A 19,654-nucleotide genomic window follows, 5' to 3' on the forward strand; every position below is an offset into this window, starting at 1 on the left:
ATTTCACGTCCAAGTAAACCTCGTTGCTGGACACGCTGCCCTGGAGGTTGCTCGCCCGACAGAAGTACTGCCCGTGCGAGGACTTTGAGATGCCCTGCAGCACCAGCGTCTGGTTGGAGATGATTATTCCACGCGATGAGTGCAGTTGCTTGTCCTGTGTGTGCCAGAGAGGTGAAGAGAGAACAAAGAGGTTAAAGTTGTGTTGTGGGATGTGCTTTTCGTTCGAATAATTCGAGTAGAAATTGTAGAAGTTTACGATATTCAATTAAATTTACGTTATTGGTTATACGAGATTCAATTTACGACATTGCATTTACGATATTGATTTTACGTGATTGGTTTTAACTTGTTCTTATTTTTTGGGTCTAATCTACGATATGCAACTATAAATATCCAAAAATCAATCTTCTACTCACACTGTGATACCACTCAACGCGCGTTATCGCCGGGTTGGCCTTCACATCGCACTCCAAGTACACATCCGATCCTTTGAGCAGGTTATTCGGATCCAGTGGAGCGCCCAGATTCAGTATGACAATGGGTGCATCTATAAATAATTGAGAAATGAGCTTTAAATGTACCCTCTTTGGCTGAGAAACCTCCTGTACGTACGTGTCACATTCAGCACGCGTGAATCCTTGAGGTACAGTCCCGTATTGCCATTGCCGAGCGTTGTCATCACCGTGGTGTGACCCTCGTGCAGCTGCTGGGAGGTAATGCCCGCACTCAGGGAAATGGAGCAGACCACCTGCCGTTCATTGTCCTCCGGTACGGGTATTAGCATAAGCTCGGAAATGGTGGTATTCCCATCAGCAGAGGTCTAAGATGATAATGATGGATCGATATAATTGACAGGATTCTCTCCTCCGTGATGATAATGACTTACAGATTGCGAAGCTCCTTTTAGGATTTGTCCAGCCTTCGACCAAATAATATGCGGCGGCGGACGAGCTCCGATGGCAGTGCAGGTTGCATGGGTGCGAGTGCCGGCCACCACTGCATGATTCAGACCCTGCAGCAGCAGATTGAGCGGCGGAACTACGAAGGGGATGGGAATATTTAAAGTTAGAATTGGGTTCCACATGATTCTATTAGTTTTATTCAGCCCCTGGGCGATTGGTCTGCCATCAGGCGTGTGATTAAGTTTACGATATTCAGTTATTACCCCCACAAGGACAGCGACACAGCCCACAAAATTCGTATCCAAGGCTCTATACTTCCGCCGCAGTTCCATGTACATGCATATATGGGGCGACCTTTATGGAAATGTTCATTATTTATGGCACACATTTTATTATGCCCATCATTGGACGCCACCGCCATGGGACCCACAATACGATTAGCATGGAGACCGACAGGGCCACTCTCTGTCGCCCGCATAACCATAAATGTGCATAAATGTGGAGGCAGCCAGTCCGTGCGACATGCGCGTCCTTGCGAGGCAATGACAAAACTTTAATTACATTAATTTCCATGCGAAATGTCACGCCCACCAGCCCTGCTGACTGTCCTTGAACTGTTTTGGCAGCCCAACCAAAAAAAATTGTTGCTGGAAATTGTATTTAAAGAGCACAACTTACGATTCAAGTCGAGGATTACTTTCTTTGAGAGTGCCGGCACCACATGCCCATTGGTTGCCTGGCAGGTGTACATCTGAAAGAAATTTAATGATTTATATATTACAATTATTACCAATGGCTGTCAATTACAAATATCCAATATCCCAACAATATCCAATAAAACGGAGGGGAAGAGATGATAAATCAACCTGTTTAACATTTACTTCTAATTGCTGCAACACGACTCACGCAAAGTCTAATCAATTATGCCCCAAGCTCTTGCTCCACCTCTACTCCTCTCTCTCTCCGTGTTCGAGCTAGACACACAGAAATCGAAACCAAACACAAGAGTTCAAAAGGTTGGCAAATGTACGACTATATTCGATAACATAAATTCCCCAGCTACAAGTATTTTCTGGATATTAGTGGTTGCTGCTGGACTGTGGCTAGTAATTCGATACTTTTTGTAAATGTTATACACACACAAACGCACACATTTTGGACATTTTATTGGGCCAAAAAGGAAAATTGTAACATTGTCGTGCCATCAAAATATTTGCATAACTTTTGGGTTTCGCCGCATTGCCAGCTCTAAAGTCTCGTTTCTCGTTTCTCGATTGGAAAATTAGGTCATAAATTTCTATCTGGTTACACAATATAATATGTCTGTATCTGTGTACACTCCGGGACTCTTGTTGAGGCAGGCAGGGGGTCTAAAGCGGGTTCGTTCACGCACAGTGGGTCATCAGAGTGTCTTTAGGTGTTTATTGATCTCGAACGGTTCTCGATTCTGGCCGTGGTTGACTATTTTCCATTTAAATCGATTGTAGCTCAAGCGTAAGCAATCAAAATTGATAATTAATAATTGAGTTATGACAGTTTTATGCAGTGTTTTCAATGGGTTTGACCAGTTGATATTACTTTTTGTTCAGCTTTGTACTGTATGGAATGCATGGTAATGATTCGGTTTTAGTACTTTACTCGGAGAGAATATTGATTTCATTGTTCTTCTAACGATGTACATTTAATTTTATGAAATTTCCTTACGATTAGAACTTCTAATTCCCAAAAGATATTTAATTTGTGAATATCAATCAATGTTATAGCAATTTGCTTATCATTGATGAATTTTCTATGATTTTTAAATGTATTTTACCTTTAAAATTTGTCACCTTTGTACAAATTCCCACCTATCATTATATCTGGCAGTATTCCACTCATGATATTCATATGGAAACTTCCTATAAATCACAGCGTTCATTCATACGTCATCTGTAGGTTTAAGCCAATAACTTTTGGTATTACATGACCAGCATTCAAGTGATTCCTATCCATTGCCAGCCACTAGTATCAGCACAAAAGACTTGGCAGGCCAACAATTTGTTGAACCCACAGGATGGATGGGGCCAGGCGCTGGCACTGGCACTGGCACATCTGAATGGCGGGATTAGTGCGGCGTAACAATAATGTTCATTACATGGACCCGGAGGGAAATCCGCTTAGAATCAACAGAACCGAACAGAGCAGAAAAGAACAGAGAACAGAGGGCAAGGGAGGAGGGGAGAAAGAGAGCAACCACATGCCACCCAGGGAATGCAGGCCGTTGCATTTGATTTCTATTAGCCATTGTGCGGCCACGGCGGTCGCGCTTGCCACACGGAGCGCTGTCATTAATGGGGGCCCGCTGCTCATTGTGGCACACCGAAAATAAATGGCCAGCCGCGCTCAGGGAGCCGCAGAGAGAGCATTGTGCTGCCCGAAAAATAGAGGAGGGCTTTGTTCCATTCAAAGCGAATGCCGTAAATATGGCTTACGATATTTGGAGCAGGCCGCAACGACAAAAGGGCACTGGACCCGGGAGAGGTCACTTACCGTCAAGAGATCCTTTCGCTGTATGTTCTTCAGCCGCAGGACATTGCGCACCGAGCCGTCGGGCAGCACCTGAAAGGAGTCGTCGATCAGGGCATGCTCGCGCCACCACGACACCCTTGGCGGTGGCACGCCCCCACTGGACAGACACGTCAGGTCGATGCTGTCACCCTCGAGATAGGGTCCCGCTGTCTGGTCGCGTATCTCAGCGCCATGGTTATCCAGTATCGTGAGCTGTGTTGGCGGCACTACACAAGGGAAGACGGCAGTTAGTGCTACAGCTCTTGAGCGTAGAGGCTTTGAGGGGGAAGCTCACCTAGAACTGTCACATTGATGCGCCAATTCCGTGTTGGCGACTTGTGGAAATCCACGCGGCACTTGTACAGGCCCGCGTCCACAGTCTGAATATTCTTGATCCGAAGTGCAGGCGGATTTGTGTCGTAGTGGAAGTGGGCCTTCTTGTTGAACACAGTGTCGTCCGCCCAAGGTATGGCCTGATGCAGGGGACGTCCACGGGCATCAAAGCTGGAACAATTATGAACAAAATATAAGATAATTGTTATGAATGTAGGAACTTCAAACAGATAAAGATCGAAGCTTAAGTAGTACGAAAAGAGTTAAACATATTGATTGAGTATGGATTAGGGAAACATTCAGAGATATTAATCTACGAAGAGAGTTTCAAAAAGAACAGAAAGATAGAACAAATTGGGTAACTTCTGTAACTAAACTTTAGGCTGAGCTAAATTCAAATTAGTTCTACTTTTTATTACTTAAACTTTTACTACAACTCACAGCGTTCCCCCTCAAGTTACGCCTTAAAATAAACCTTCCATCAATCTGTGCTCGAACAATTAATTGAACATAAAATTGAGTTCCATAACAAAAGACCCCTTCGACACGTTTAAGACAAAAACACACCTTACAGGCCAAAATTGTGTTGGCCATTGGCTCATTGATTTTATTGCTCAAACAATTGAGGAGACAACGGCGGGACAAGTGAAATGTGTGTCAAATCCAGGGAATCCACTAAAAATAGAATACTTAATTAGCTTTCGCCTTGGGACCCACAACTATTTTCAGACACCAAATACCCCTATCAAGGGGAGAGAGAGGGCGAGGGAATAGTGCAATGAATGGCCGAAAGGCAACTTTGTTTTTTTATTGTTATGGCAAAGCGTTTTTTGTTTTATGGCCCTCTGCTCTGTGTTCTATGCATTTTGACAAAGTGCCGCATTAAATGTCAACGGCGGCCCAAAGGCTCGCCCTCGCCCTCTGCGCCCCACCTCCCGTCTATCTGCGCGCTAAATCGTTAAATGCATTTACAGAACTTTTGATTTCCATTTGCTTTCAGTTTTTATTCGCTGTCTTTGTTTTCTTTTTAGAATTTTTAAATGGTCACATTTAAATTGGTTTTCAGTCTCTTTTTTTATAGATTTTTCTATACCCATTTGTCGTTCAGAACATGGGGCGTATTGTGGTCTGTGTAAACGTGTGCAACCGGCAGACGAAAACATTTCTCAATCGCTTAAGAGAAACCGGTTGGTGGTTAAGCTGAGAGAGCGCGACATACAACAAAAATATATGCTGTTCTGCTATGCCTTATCAGCGAATATCAGCAAGCAGAAGCCGAAACGAATGTATGTAAATTGCAAGCACAATTTTGCGTAGTTTACTCCACCCCTCCGTTTGCCATTGTGTCGTGAACATGAATGGACTTGCACGGCAGAGATTTTTGCCTGCGTGTTTCGTTGAGAACTTTCTTGAGTGTAAGAAAAAACTGTTATATGAATGTCAACACAAATTGTTTGTTCTCATATTTTCTGAAACTACAATAATCGAGCGTGTTAAATAGTCGCCAGAATCAGATTTGGTCTACATTTTGTTGTATTTTTGCAGCATTTCTGTTAACCATTTAATGGAAGACTCTTGTGTCGGGTTTGATTTAAAAATTTGAGTGAAAACAGGGAAATTGTTTTGCATTTTCCTTTATGCCTTAGTAGAGTGTGTGCACGAGGGCGTTAATTCCATTGCAATTCAAGCCCGCAGAAGTGCGCTTTTCCATTTTTATTTTATAGTTCAATTAATTAATTGATCAATTTAGCGCTTGTTCTGCTACGCCTTGCGGCTTAAGCGGATTCCAATTTTATTTATACTTTTCATTTCACTTTGTTTTCCACGAGATTTAAATGTTTTTTGCTTTTATTTATTTTCTGGCGGTGTCGCGGTTTTTTCTGGCTTTAAGTGGCTTTAAAAAGGCCGCAAGGCATTAAAATTTCGTGTGGAGACTTTTGGGTGATAAAAATCCACATGGAAGCACTTTTAAATTCTCCGGTTTTCGACTCGCTGTGAATTATGGGTAAAAATCGGTTCTACTGCAACACAGAATCGTTGGGAGATCTTAGACAAAAAGTTTAGATTGATGTTTAAGAAAATGCAGCTTAAGTTTAGGTTCAGTTGTGAAAACTTTACTCGATTATCGCCTTTTTTCTCCACAGATTATATCACATTTTGAATGGATCACGGGGCCCGGCCCCCATTGCTGGCCTCTCGGGATGATTTATCATTGGAGCGGAGCCCACAAAACACATTGGGAAATGCACTCGAAAAGCTAAAGCCAAAGCCAACAATGGAACACAGAAGTAAGTGGCACAAGATGGATGGGATATTTGTTAATGGATTTTAAAGATAATTAAATTATGCTCCAAGACGTGGGAGTGAGGGAGAGGCACATAGAGGAAAGCATACCTTGCTGGAAGCGGGGCTAAAGTGGCAAGAGGTTATCCCATGGGTTATCCGGGGCAATTGGAAAACAAATTTCCCATGCAATTAATCTCTCGACCTTTTGCCGAGCGTTTTGGCCATATTGAAATTTCCAGCACGCAGCCAGAGAGAACCCAGCACAGAAACACACAGAAACAACAGAAAGAGAATACAAAATTTATGAAGTGTAGAAAGAGCAAATTAAAATTGATGGAAAACAATAAAGAAATGCGGGCGGTTGAAAAGTACAAGACCCAGAATGTGGTGGGGTAGATATCTGCATAAACCACCAACTTTATGCGGTCATAAAAGCTGAGGCATGCCACCTTCTCTCACCCAACAGCAGACTTTCCCTCATTTTCCTCTCACGTTCGAGTGGCTGTGGTAATTGCAATCGCCGCCAGCGAGGTCACACCGTGGACCACATGAATGCACATCCCTCCAGTGTGCGCATTGACACTTTGACTTGAAACTCATCGATTTTTGTTTGGCACATGCCCTTTACAGAGGGTCCTACAAAAGAGCAACTGGAGCAAAAGGCCGGCAATTACAGGAAACGAATCTTTGTGTGACTATTTTTACACTTTTAGAGAAATTTGATCGGAATCATTCTCTATCTGTCTGTGAAAACATCTCCCTTTAAGGGTATGCAAAGCATCCAACAGCCAGCCAGCCTTTCCTTCCGTATTTTACGATTTATTCAGCGAAAAAGAGAAATGAATTTAATGGAAAATAATATAAAGAAAAAAAAAAATCAATTTCTGGTCTATTGCGCATCTGTCTACATTCGAGTACACCTCCGTCCCGTCTCCTACTGCCTTGAGGCACCACTCTCCCTTGTGGGCTCTTCCTGGAAAATGGCAAAAGGCATACATACAACAGCAGAGAAAAAAGACACAAAAAGTGAGTTGCCAACGAGCGACCTTTGAACCGAATTGCTGCGCTGCCAATCAGTCAGGCAGTGAGGCAGTCAGCCAGTCAGTGGCTGTATGTAATATGTAACAATTCTGTCTGCCTGCTGCTACACCCCCCATAACCTTTCACCTGTGCACCCCACACACATGTTCACCCCCTTCCTGTCACTCACCTTTCACCCCACCATCTCGCCGGCACCCCCCACAAAACCTTGCGACATTTCCTGGCCCACTGCCTTACAATACACGAGAATTTTCTTCGCTTTTTCGTTGCTTTTCCCTGATGATGAGCTTGTTAAAAATTGTTTAGCAACCAGGTTAAGAGTGAGTGAGAGGGAGGGAGGGAGTGAGGAGGTAACGAGCATAGAGAGAGCCTCTACTGTAAGCCCCCACATCGATGCACGTCGCTTCTTCTGTGTAAATAATGTTTATATCGTCAAATTCAACATAAATGCCCCACGCTAATAGAATTTGTAATGAGACCCACACACACCCCATCCCCAGGCCTACCATCGATGGGTGTATCTGTCTGCCTTCCCTGCTGGGGGGGCCTCAATTCATAATTGCCTGAAATTCCCAATGGAATCAAAATCGTATTCCGTATGGGTCGTTTGGCTAATGCCAAAAACAACAAAAATACAATTATTAAGTGAAATTCATTTGGGTGACACTTTAGCGTGGTGTCACTGTGGAATGATCCCATGAGGGGAACAGAGAAGGTGTCCTAAATCCTTAAAATTGAGTAAAGAACTGGGTTTAAGGCATATTTTAAAAGAGATTTTGCAGTAGAAGTTTTAGAAGTAAGGAAAGCAAAGGGAATTTGAAAGCTTATGCCATGGATAAGAGTACGTAAGGGTAGGGAAATTCTAAAGCCTATGCCATGATGATATTATAATTAAGCCGCCATACAAATTGGAGTGCCAGAGAAACCTCTAAGGAACAGGGAGGGGAGTCCTTAACTTTACAACTCTTTCTAACTTCATCTTTTGCATAGTCTGTCTTTATTTATAACATATCCACTTACGTATAGATGGGCTTCACATTGCCCTGACGATACCAGATGACCAATTGGACCTTGTCGGCAATCATTGTACCTGGCAGCAGATCGCAGGGCAGCGCCACCTCCGAGCCCACGGCTGTCAGTACTTCCGATAGGGGTCCTGCAAAAAGGCAAGCAAATGTATAATACACATTAACAAATGGTAATGGATGGTACAGATATATCTACACTTATATATTTTAGATGTAAATGCATAATTTCTATGGCTTTTTGGATGTTTTTGTGTGTGTGTGTGTGGGGGGGAACAAACGCTTTTGTGGTTTCACTTAATTGAAATATGTGAACTCTGACCTGACCCTGACACTCCGCCCGCCGTCTCTGGCTTTTGTGTATACTGACAAAACTATAAATTGACTGACAGCTTGATTTCCCTTTGATGATAAGAGACCCACAGTCGTCGCTGAAAGGGTTTCGGAGACGACTGCGCACAGTCCCATTGTGCGGATTCCAACATGGAGACATCATCATCATCGTCGTAGACATCGTTCTCCTAGCAGTGTCACCGCACAGCGAGTGGCGCCTCCACAGCCATCAACATCGATGCCATGGCGCTGTGCGTGCCGCTCAGCACAGAGGGAAGTTGGGGGACTGGAGCTTCAATTAGTTGTGCGGCCCCCTGGAGATGGGCGCGTGACACGACCATGGAGACCCATACATAGGTACAAGTAGATGTCACGCTGGCTGCTCTTCCCCCCGCCATTTTCAGGGTGTTGCCTCTTTCTGGGTGTCGTGGAGCGATTGGTATGTGTGTATTTGCTATTATCAAGAGGCATTGTAATTATACAAATTATATTTTCCATATTTTGTATTGCAACACCAAGAACAGGGCGTTGTCGTACGTGCCTATATGTGGCATGCGGAGCAGCCCCAGCCATCCATTGAACGTTTACGTTGAATGAATGCCTTTCCAAAATATTAATCAATATTTATCTAGATTAGCTGTAGTACCTCCCAGCCACTCCCCCTCGCTCCTACTGCTGCTGCTGCCCCATCTATGAGAAGCCTCTTCTGGCTCTCTTCCCCCCGCTCTTTAGGCAACGAAATTCAATTATTTTAATGCATTTTTATTCGATTAATGGGGGAATTTTTAATGATTGACAGGAAAATTACACATTTTGGTGATATGTGGCAACTGGAAAATTGGGGAAATAGGAAATGAAGAGTGTACTCGTACAGCGAGTGTATTTTAATTTAATTAATGCAAATTAAATGATGGAATGGCAAATAAATGCAGGGAAATTGTGGTTGTAGGTAAAAGAAATGGGTATAGGAATGGGCTTAAAATGAGAACGGAACAGAATTGTAATTAAATTAGAGTTAATTAAATGAATTACATAGGAATTGAAGAGGAAGACAATTATGATTACATAGAAATATAATGAGAAGGGAATTTAATGCAATAAGTGTAGGGCTTAGCGGGGAAGAGAATGAGAAGCGAACGAAAACTAAACAATAAATTCGAAATGAAGTAGTTTTGATATAAATGAAATTTGTATAGAAATAAAAACAAATTAGAAACAGAAAGCCTTTAGATCTGGGAAGGAATGTTTCCAATTAGTTTTCTGTTTGCTTTTCCATAAGCTATGGCCTGTAGGATTAACCATAAATATTCCTTAAGCGGTTCAATTGCTCACTAAATTACAAGAATTTCTTAATGAGAAACAATATCCAAAATGTCGATCATTCGTGCCACTCACTCGGCACTTTCGTTCGTTAGCATTTCCGGATTTCCGAGCCATAAGTAACATTTGCCATTAGGCAATCGCAATCCTCCTTCAGCGATATGCATAAACACACTTAAACAAATTAAGGGCCCTTGCCCCCCGAGAGGGCTTCGAGAGGCGCCACAGAAATAAAATAAAAACCGAACCAAACTGAACTGAACTGAAGCGACGCGACGCGGCGACGCAACGCAAAGCGAAGCAATTGGTAATCGGATGAATGATATAATTCATTGAGGCCCCCAAATGCAATTTGTTATGGCACCGAAATGAAAATGAAAATGGGAATTTGTATTTGGATTTAGGTCAACAGATCAAAGCGATTAGGCGACGACGAACAACCAAATGAGTTACAGATACAAATGGACAGGGCAAAGAGGAGATGCCTCACTCTCTCTCTCTCGCTCTCTCTCTCTCTATAGAGAAAGAGTTCAATTACTAATTGCAATCAGTCGAACAAATGTTCACAGACGCACAAATGACTCTGAACTTTTGCAATCGATTCTGATTCTCTGATCTATTTCGATCTGTTCGATTTTTGATGCATGGCGGAAATTAGTTGTTGTGGGGGGAGGGCCTCCTCTCTGACCCTCACTGGAGCCCAAGAGATTTACTGTCACACGCTCCGGATTGGATGGATTGATATTGATTGAATGATCGCTGCCGCCACAGCCCAGCCGGCCCAGTGGTTGGGGAAGTGCATTTAAGTGTCGTTCTGATTTCTATTTTCATTGGCGGGGAAATATTTTGACAAATTTCGTTGGATCTGTTTGCTGACTGATGGACATTTGGCTGCTAATGGTGCATGCAACAGATTTCCCGGCTCATGTATTCTATAATTAAGCGGAACATCGCATTGAGGCAAGAGACCGCCTGGCCAGGCAAGACACAAGCAACGAAGCAACAAAGCAGCGAAGCAGCGAGGCAAGATGTTGTTCGTTTCGTGGCCCCGATGTTGTCGCCTCATAATTGTGCCACTTAATGTGGGCGTCAACATGATATGACCAAGTTGTTTGCTTGTTTCTCTCCCTTTTTATCCGTCAAAAATACAGAGAGAGAACACTGAAGAACTAATACTACTTTCGTTGGCAGTCCTCGAGCGACTGGAGGGACCCAATTTATGAACCAACGAAAAATTCATTCAAGTTCGTGGAATATGGGAATCATGTGTCATATGCTCGGAGTACATCTGGGATTGGATGGGGTAGTACATTCGATATTCTTGGAAACTCTCAATAAAATATTTAATCTTTGATGTTGTTGAGGGAGTTATATGTCTCCCTTTGTACATTTCCCAACCGATTCTCATGTCTTCTTTTCATTCAATTTTAATAATTCGAAGAAATAAAAGTGAGTTTAGGAGTGGGTTCGGAGTAGAATGTGGATGTTTACTACAGAAAGGAACAAAACTAATCAATTCGGAGTAGATTTATGCACCGTTCTGTTTCCATTTTCGTTGCTTCAATATCTTTAAATTTTTCTCCATATTTTGATCGGAAACTCTCCCTCCAAATACCGCTTTCCAGTCCAAATTCTTAGACACTTTTCCCTGCTTCCCCGCACACACATTAGGCCCCGTTGCATGCCCCCCGTGGGCACACAACCAATCGGAGAGCTCATTTAGAACTTTTGAGAAAACAAACAATAGCCCAAGTGCCACAAGCAATTATCCAGTTCATCCGTCATCCGTGCATTTGCATCCACCAACGCGAGCCATAGATCTGCTTCCGAGGTTATTGATTTATTTATTTGTTTTGCCTGCAACTGTGAAAATATTTTGACAATAGCCTCAAGTGATTCCTAAGATGCATGTCGATGAGGTAATTATTCAGATCATTTGTTGTTGCACACTCTGCAGGGACTCCGGGAGAAAGCACTCCGAAGAGCGCACAGTGTGAGATCTTTGAAGCTTTTTTTCTGTTCTCCTGGCGCCAAACAATGGCATAAACGAAGAAAACTTGCCGCCCATACATCCAGTAAATAAATCAAATCCGAAATGTTTATGCTTTCTTTTCAATAGCAGTGGGGCAGGGCGGGGTACAACAATATCTATAAATGGAATGAAATGTGTCGGGTGTGTGCAAGTCAATTCTTTACAAACGGCAGAGCAGAACTCTGACAGAGACTCGGGACCAACACCTGAACGATGGATGACAGCAGCAGCAGCAGCAGCAGCAAACGACAATCCGGCTAACAATTGACGACGACAAATTGCCAATGACTCCAATGACGCCATCAGCAATACTAGTAGCAACAACAATTTCCACAACAGTAGCTACAAAAAGTCCAGCAACAGCAACGGCAATTGTCGTAAAGTGTTTCTTATTTGATTTTGGATACCCTTTGCGTTAGGGTAACCTAACAGCTTGAACAGCATAACTGGCTGAAGCTTTGCAGAAATATTTATTTATATTTTCAAATATTTTAGAAGTCATTTCGGGGTACTATAAAATGCATTTTCATAAGTTTCCATCGACATTTTCGCTGTTTTCTGTACTGCCAAAGGCAATGCTCGAACTGCAAGAGTAGCTAAAACTTCGGCTTTCTAAGCTTTTATATCTCTTTGGGTCGTTTCTTTTTGTGTTCCCTTTTATTTCTATATTTTCAAATAACAACAGCAACAAAGTCTTGTCTCTGGGTCTCTTTTTCTCTCTCCCAACGTATCTGCACGTGACCAATGACAATTTGCGAGCGACTGTCCATTTATGACCCGACTCAAGTATGGCTAGCGCCACGCCCCCTTCTCTCACTGCCCCCACTTTCCACCACACTGCTGGTCAACTCAACAAGCTTTAGTCGTTGTCGTCGTCGTCGTCGATTTGTGCTTTAATATTTCCTGCAGGCGGCATTTGTCGAGTTTTAGGCGCCTCCATCAAAATGTCGTAGGCGGAAGTTGAAATTGCTGTTGCCTCGGCTGCTGATGTTGCCCCATGTTGGGGCATGGAATGAGGATGGTTAGGTAGTCATAATGCCAATAATACGATTGCCGATTGCCTTTGGCCCCAGATTGGAGTAGAGTGGACCAAAGTGGAGGACGGGCTCACCTAAATTAAGTCCAAAATTAGCTCCAGCAGAGCTGACAGTTTCCATAATGTGCTGTACGATGCTGTTCGATATTCTCCCTCCCCACTGCCCCACCCACACTCCGAGACTTCTCCTTTAACTGCCTTTTGGGCTTGCCTAATAAAGTTCCTTTGTTATTCCTGCGCCATCGGAAGTTGTAAAATATGGAAAATATTGCCATAAACGTCTCTGTTTCTGATTAATTTCATTTGATTTTCATTAGATTATGTTTGTTTATGCAGGAAGAGCCTCTCTAACGCTCCTTAAGGGTTTTTTTTGTGGAACCCACTTAAAACGATTTCCTTACGATTTATTGCCATATACTTTATTGTACGCTTTTGAATGAAATTACGATAAAGTGGCTTTTAAATTATCACTTAGTACCAGAATAAATTCGTTTAAGTAAAACCGAGACATGCGAGTGACTTTTGAACATCTTTAAGTAACGACTGACAACTTCTCTTAGCCTTTATCACTCTATCTCCCTCTCTCTTATAACCCGTCAATTTCCAATCGAAAACGTTCCAACTCCCCCCAAACAGGCCACACGGATGGCGTGTCTGACCCACATCATGTATCCCCACACGATGGCCGTCCATTGCCTGCCCAAGGCATAACCTTACAGGTACCTAAAATATTTCTCTATATTAATATTTATGTAACCCCAAACCAAAACCCCACCCCCGCATGGTATATGTAGTTATATTATTTATAACAAACATTTTCCCGACGAGTGGCTTAACTTTTTTCATAATCTTGGTTCTAAAATCTCGCGCTCTTTGCATTTGTGGCAGCAAAACTAATTTTATGATGGATTACTTGGCTACGGGACTGGTGCCTTAGCCCACCCCTGCCTAGACTCCACCTCAGCCAGTGCAACCAGCCCCCTACTTATGTAGCGTAGGCAGTGCCATACACCCCAACTCCTCAACGCTAGGCAGTGCCATACACCCCTACCAATAAATGGAATTAGGAATAGAAGGAGGCGAAGGTGGAGTGGGAGTTTGGGTCGCTTGCATTCGCTTCGCTGTCCATCAAATGCAGCGCCCCCGTTGAGGTGTATCCCTCCACCCTCTGGCACTCTGTCTAGTGTTTCTCTGCCCCCTGTCCACTCGATGAACGTCAGAGTGCATTCGCCTCTGTTGACATTTGTAAAACGCAAACAGAACACGCACGCACAAGGGGATAGATAACCGGACATGGACACGGACACGGATAGATACAACAGATGCATATACCCATAGAAGAAGTCGTAGTCATAGACGTAGACAGAGTCGCCTCTCCTAAGCCATCACTCAAAGTGATTAGATCGTTTCTCGGGGGTAATCGAGTGTGCCGAATGGTGGGAGGGAGGAACAGATAGAAGAGATATCTCGATGGATAGATAGTGGAATCCCAGACCTCAGGCAAGCGGAAAACTTCAGTATGTGGGAGCAACAATTGGGTTTCGATTTTATTGCTCAATGAAAATTCAAGGGAATGTTCGAAAAAATTCGAAAAGTCGGTAAAACGTCGGGAAAGGAATGTGTGGGGAATGGTTATGGTTTGTGGCAGTGTGTGCTCTTTGGTAAGTGTTCTTTTTTCCCAGGTTTTAGTTTCAGTTGTAGTTCTCGCTTTTCTTTTTACGATATTGACACGGGAAATCGTGACTTTTCCATAATGAAAGGGATTTACACGTGTTTATGGCAGCGAGGGTTATACACTGTCTGGCGGGTCGCCTATTTCTCTCTCACTCTCTCTCTCTCTCTATTTACTGCAAGGAAGTGCTGCACCGTCTGCCGTCTGCCTCTGTGTTTCTGTTCTCTTTTGTTGTGCAAACAGTCAAAGAGCAAAAAGTCAAAACGGCATTATGATCTAAGCCCGCCAACACTGCCCCCTCCCCTCTCTTGCACTCTACCGCGTTTTGCTACAACAATAAGCCTCTCTTTCGTGCAGTCAGTCGCGGCCTGGCAAAGAAAAAAAGCTTTCAGACTGCATTAGGAGATAGATAGACCACCAACAGTCACTGTACCAGCACACTTTTTAAGCTTACGCTCTTCCACTCGCACTCCCATTGTCGCAACTCCACTTCCACTCGTACTGTCTCACTAATACTTCCACTCAGACGGCTTCCATTCGCGCTCTCACAATCTAATCTCAATCGTACTTCCACCACTCCTCTCTCACCTTTGACAAAGCTCAGAGAATCGAAATCAGAGTGCTTCAAAGTGCTTCTGCTTCTTGGGAGAGAGCTGCCAACGGTTTGCAAAAAGTTTCCACATTTTAAATTCGCTTTAAGAGAAGTGCAACCGTCAGAGAGGGTGGGTAAAGGGAGGGAGGTTCTGTGGCAACCTAATCGTTGTGCCACACGAAATTCATGCCGCATCAAATTACCTATCCTAGATATACTCCACTCCGAAGCCAAAGAAGATATTATGCAAAATAATATATAATTTTGATAGCACCCAATTTGAGCCTGTCATAACAAGTCCTGTCCCACCCTCCCTACACCATGAACTCCCTGCCTTCCTCGTCTGCGGGGAAAAAATCGATATATGTAAAAAATGTTTGCATGACTTTAGGAAATTTAGCAAACTTTTTCTCGTTTCCTTTGTTTTCCTTTCCTTTTCTCTGGTGCTGCTAGGGCATGCCCCAATATGAGGCTTCGTGGGATATGAAAAATATCTTTTAAATGCAATAAACCAACGAGAAAACGATACCAAGCGATGAGAGGAGGGTAGGAAAAAAACAAGACTCATAAAATTAATATGATATAATAAAGCAAAAATTTGCAAGCTGCCAAAACCATAACGATTGATTCTGAATTATAGCCCAAAGGCCGGACGAAAAAGAAATGGCTGTTGGTATTGCGAGAGGGGATAGGGGAGCACCGATACAAAGGCCATTTTGCCGCAATATGTTTTGCCTGGAGGAGAGGAATGATGGAGTAATCAAATCGAATAAATAACACGCAGATACAAGAGAGAGACCCGCACAAAAAATGCCAAAAGAGAGTGGGAGTGCAAGAGGAGTAGACCGGGAGAGAGAAAAATGCATAAGTGCAGGCAACGAATAGAGCAGAGTACCCTGGAAATAAAACTAATTTTTCAAGTCTACAAATATGACTACTAACGGATGAAACTGCAAATACCCTTTCTTCTCACCACTGCAAAACATTTGCCCGTAGTCATCACACCCGCTGTTTGCGAAGGCAATGGGTACGAAAAGAGAGGAACACCAGCAGAGCAGACGCAACCCACGAAATGTTCGGTAATCAATGGCACACTAAAGAAGAAGACAAAGAGAGGGAGAGAGAAGTGGCCGCAAGGAATTTCCAAGGGATTAGTTTGTCAGAAAACGGTGCGTTTAGGGGGGAAACAGAATAATGGGAGGGCGGTCGTCCACTTGCTCCACTTCCACGCGAGCACACGAGAATGAGTAGGGGGTGAAGAGGGAGCAGCGAGCACAAAATTAATCATGGCATTGTTCGACGCTTTTCCAAATAATAAATACTTCAGCGCGACTATAAAATAAATTACTCAAAATCATTTCACTGTCGGACAATGACGGGAAGGGGAGAGAGCAGCCACAAGAGAGAGCGCAGCATAGGAATGGGAATTGCCTGGAACGCAGCAGCAACAGCAGCCGCCGCAGCCACAGCGCAGTGGATCATGACTTGAGGGATGTGTGTATGTAGTGGAGCATGATCAATAGGCAGCAGGAGTGTGCGGAAGAGGGGGCGTGGTATGCGTGTTTGGACAGTTTTAACTTTTGGTTTCAGTTTTCCCGGTTTCGCTGGGTGCGTGTGTCTACTTCAAATGAAAGCGAAATGTCAGGGGAATTTGTTGATCATTAATTATGTCGCACAAAAACATTTCAGCCACTTAGGGGGCCCCATGAATGGGAGGCGTACGCACGAGGGAGCACGCGGTAACGCAAGCAGCTGAAGTAACAACAAAAGCAAGAACAACACCCTTCCCAGCAGCATCAGTGTCCAAGACCCACAGCAACCCCAAGATCCACAGAAGCAAAAGAAACGCAAAACAAAATAGCATACACAGAAACACCATCCACAACAGTATGAGTGATTGCCAAATTGCTTCTCATTTTTTTTCTTATTTGCCCACCATCTTTTCTATTCCTCTTCTTTCACTTTCACACTCACGCCACTGCATCGATGCATGCCTTCCTGATGCTGTTACAATGAGAGTAACTTCTTGTGAGCAATGTCAATGTCAGAGAGAGTGAAAGTGGAAGAGAAGTTTGGGCAATCATTCACACCAATTTCATTCATAGCCTTACCAAATCTCTTACTATATAAGTTGCTATCTCATTTAAGAAAGTTGGTCACCTGTTTCGATTGACCAATATTAGTAATTTAACATATATCTATATATTCTTAATTTGTTGTATTCTTTCAGATCAGAAAATACATTGCATGCACGCTACTTCTCTGTTAAAACCTTTGAGTGACAGCATAGGTAAATGAGTGCTGCGCATTTCTGAATCCGTTAACCTGCTCTCTTCTACCTATTGGAAGTAGATCACGCCACCCGGCAGCCATCACAATTTCGTCACTCTCATTTCGCAAAAAAAATTGAAAGGGCATGGTCGGAGCCACGGATCACGCGTGTGTTGGAGGTGTATGTTTTAAGCTGTGACTCGTCGATATGTTGGTAAATGAGGTCCACGGAATAATTAATTTTGGAAAATGAATCAATAAAGCGAATGCATAAAGCATGTAAGTGTCTAATAATATTATAATTATTATAAGAAGCCAGAAAAAATAGCAGTGTGTCGGCGGAAGAAGCAGCGAAAGCAGAGATGAAGAAGCATGCGGTCGGAGCCACGGATCTCGCGTGTGTTGGTGTGCCGTGTATGTTTTAAGCTGTTAAGTAACAACAAAAGCAAGAGCAACACCCTTCCCAGCAGCATCAGAGTCCAAGACCCACACACAGCAACCCCAAGATCTACAAAAGCAAAAGAAACGGAAAACAAAATAGCATACACAGAAACACCATCCACAACAGTATGAGTGATTGCCAAATTGCTTCTCATTTTTTTTCTTATTTGCCCACCATCTTTTCTATTCCTCTTCTTTCACTTGCACACTCACGCCACTGCATCGATGCATGCTTACCTGATGCTGTTACAATGAGAGTAACTTCTTGTGAGCAATGTCAATGTCAGAGAGAGTGAAAGTGGAAGAGAAGTTTGGGCAATCATTCACACCAATTTCATTCATAGCCATACCAAATCTCTTACTATATAAGTTGCTATCTCATTTAAGAAAGTTGGTCACCTGTTTCGATTGACAAATATTAGTAATTTAACATACATATATCTACATATTCTTAATTTGTTGTATTCTTTCAGATCAGAAAATACATTGCATGCACGATACTTCTCTGTTAAAACCTTTGAGTGACAGCATAGGTAAATGAGTGCTGCGCATTTCTGAATCCGTTAACCTGCTCTCTTCTACCTATTGGAAGTAGATCACGCCACCCGGCAGCCATCACAATTTCGTCACTCTCATTTCGCAAAAAAAATTGAAAGGGCATGGTCGGAGCCACGGATCACGCGTGTGTTGGAGGTGTATGTTTTAAGCTGTGACTCGTCGATATGTTGGTAAATGAGGTCCACGGAATAGTTAATTTTGGAAAATGGATCAATAAAGCGAATGCATTAAGCATGTAAGTGTCTAATAATATTATAAATACTATAAGAAGCCAGAAAAAATAGCAGTGTGTGGGCGGAAGAAGCAGCGAAAGCAGAGAAGAAGCAGCGAGGCGGAGCATGTGGTCATAAAGGAAAGCGAAAAAGAGGAAGCAGAATGCAAAAGAGAAGTGAAGTGCAGGGAGAGTGAAATTAAGAAAGAGCGTGAAGAAAGAGCAGTTTGAACTAGAAAGAGCAAGGCTGACAAATGATCAAATTATTCCAATAAGAGAATATAACAACCCTTTCCAATTTTTGTTTGAGTGTTATACGATGTTATACAAATCTGAAAAAGATGCAGTGTGTTGGAGTAATGCAGGGAACGTAATAAATAATTTCGGCAAATGAATCAATAAAGCGAATGAATTAAGCATATACATAAGTGTCTTATAATATTATAGTTATTGTAACAAATCCAGAAAAAGTTTCAGTGTGAAGGCGGAAGAAGCTGCGAATGCCGATAAGAAGCAGCGAGGCGGAGCATGTGGTCATAAAGGAAAGCGAAAAAGAGGAAGCAGAATGCAAAACAGAAGTGAAGTGTGAGCGAAGTCTCCCAAAAAGAAAGCAAAAGCTGTAAGTATTTTGAAACAATTGTTTTTCTAGTGATTTACAAAGCTCAATTTCAAACCATTTTTTCAGTGATACACATTATTATGCAACGGTAAACCTATACTTTAGCAAAATGAGAAGCGAAACTAGATAAAGAAGAAGATTTATCCGTATTTACCTGTAAGTTTTTCAAACAATTGTTTTTCTAGAGATTCACAATGCTCAATTTCAAACCTTTTTTTTCAGTGAAATACATCGTTATGCAGAGATAAATTTATATTTTGGGAACACTTCGCAGAATGAGAAGCGAAACTATATGAAGAAGACTTATCCGTATTTATCTGTAAGTATTTTCAAACAATTGTTTTTCTAGCGATTTACAAAAGCTAAATTTGAAACTCTATTTTTCTCCAGATATACGGTGTTATACAATTCTAGAAAAGAACCAGTCTGTTGGCG

General features: G+C 42.7%; 1 protein-coding gene across 1 annotated transcript in view; it reads right to left on the reverse strand.

Moving 5' to 3' along the window:
• The window catches only part of LOC117890135, a 54,676-nt gene that overhangs the window by 5,898 nt on the left and 29,124 nt on the right, over positions 1–19,654 (reverse strand). Inside the window, exons 3-10 of the mRNA XM_034794821.1 lie at positions 8,130–8,265; positions 3,745–3,953; positions 3,432–3,676; positions 1,581–1,653; positions 887–1,038; positions 613–820; positions 417–547; positions 1–154 (exon numbers count right to left, since the gene is read on the reverse strand). Of these exons, the coding sequence (XP_034650712.1) occupies positions 1–154; positions 417–547; positions 613–820; positions 887–1,038; positions 1,581–1,653; positions 3,432–3,676; positions 3,745–3,953; positions 8,130–8,265 (1,308 nt within the window). The remainder of the gene's footprint in view (positions 155–416; positions 548–612; positions 821–886; positions 1,039–1,580; positions 1,654–3,431; positions 3,677–3,744; positions 3,954–8,129; positions 8,266–19,654) is intronic.

The sequence above is a fragment of the Drosophila subobscura genome, chromosome E (assembly GCF_008121235.1).
Source record: "Drosophila subobscura isolate 14011-0131.10 chromosome E, UCBerk_Dsub_1.0, whole genome shotgun sequence".
Lineage (NCBI taxonomy): Eukaryota > Metazoa > Arthropoda > Insecta > Diptera > Drosophilidae > Drosophila > Drosophila subobscura.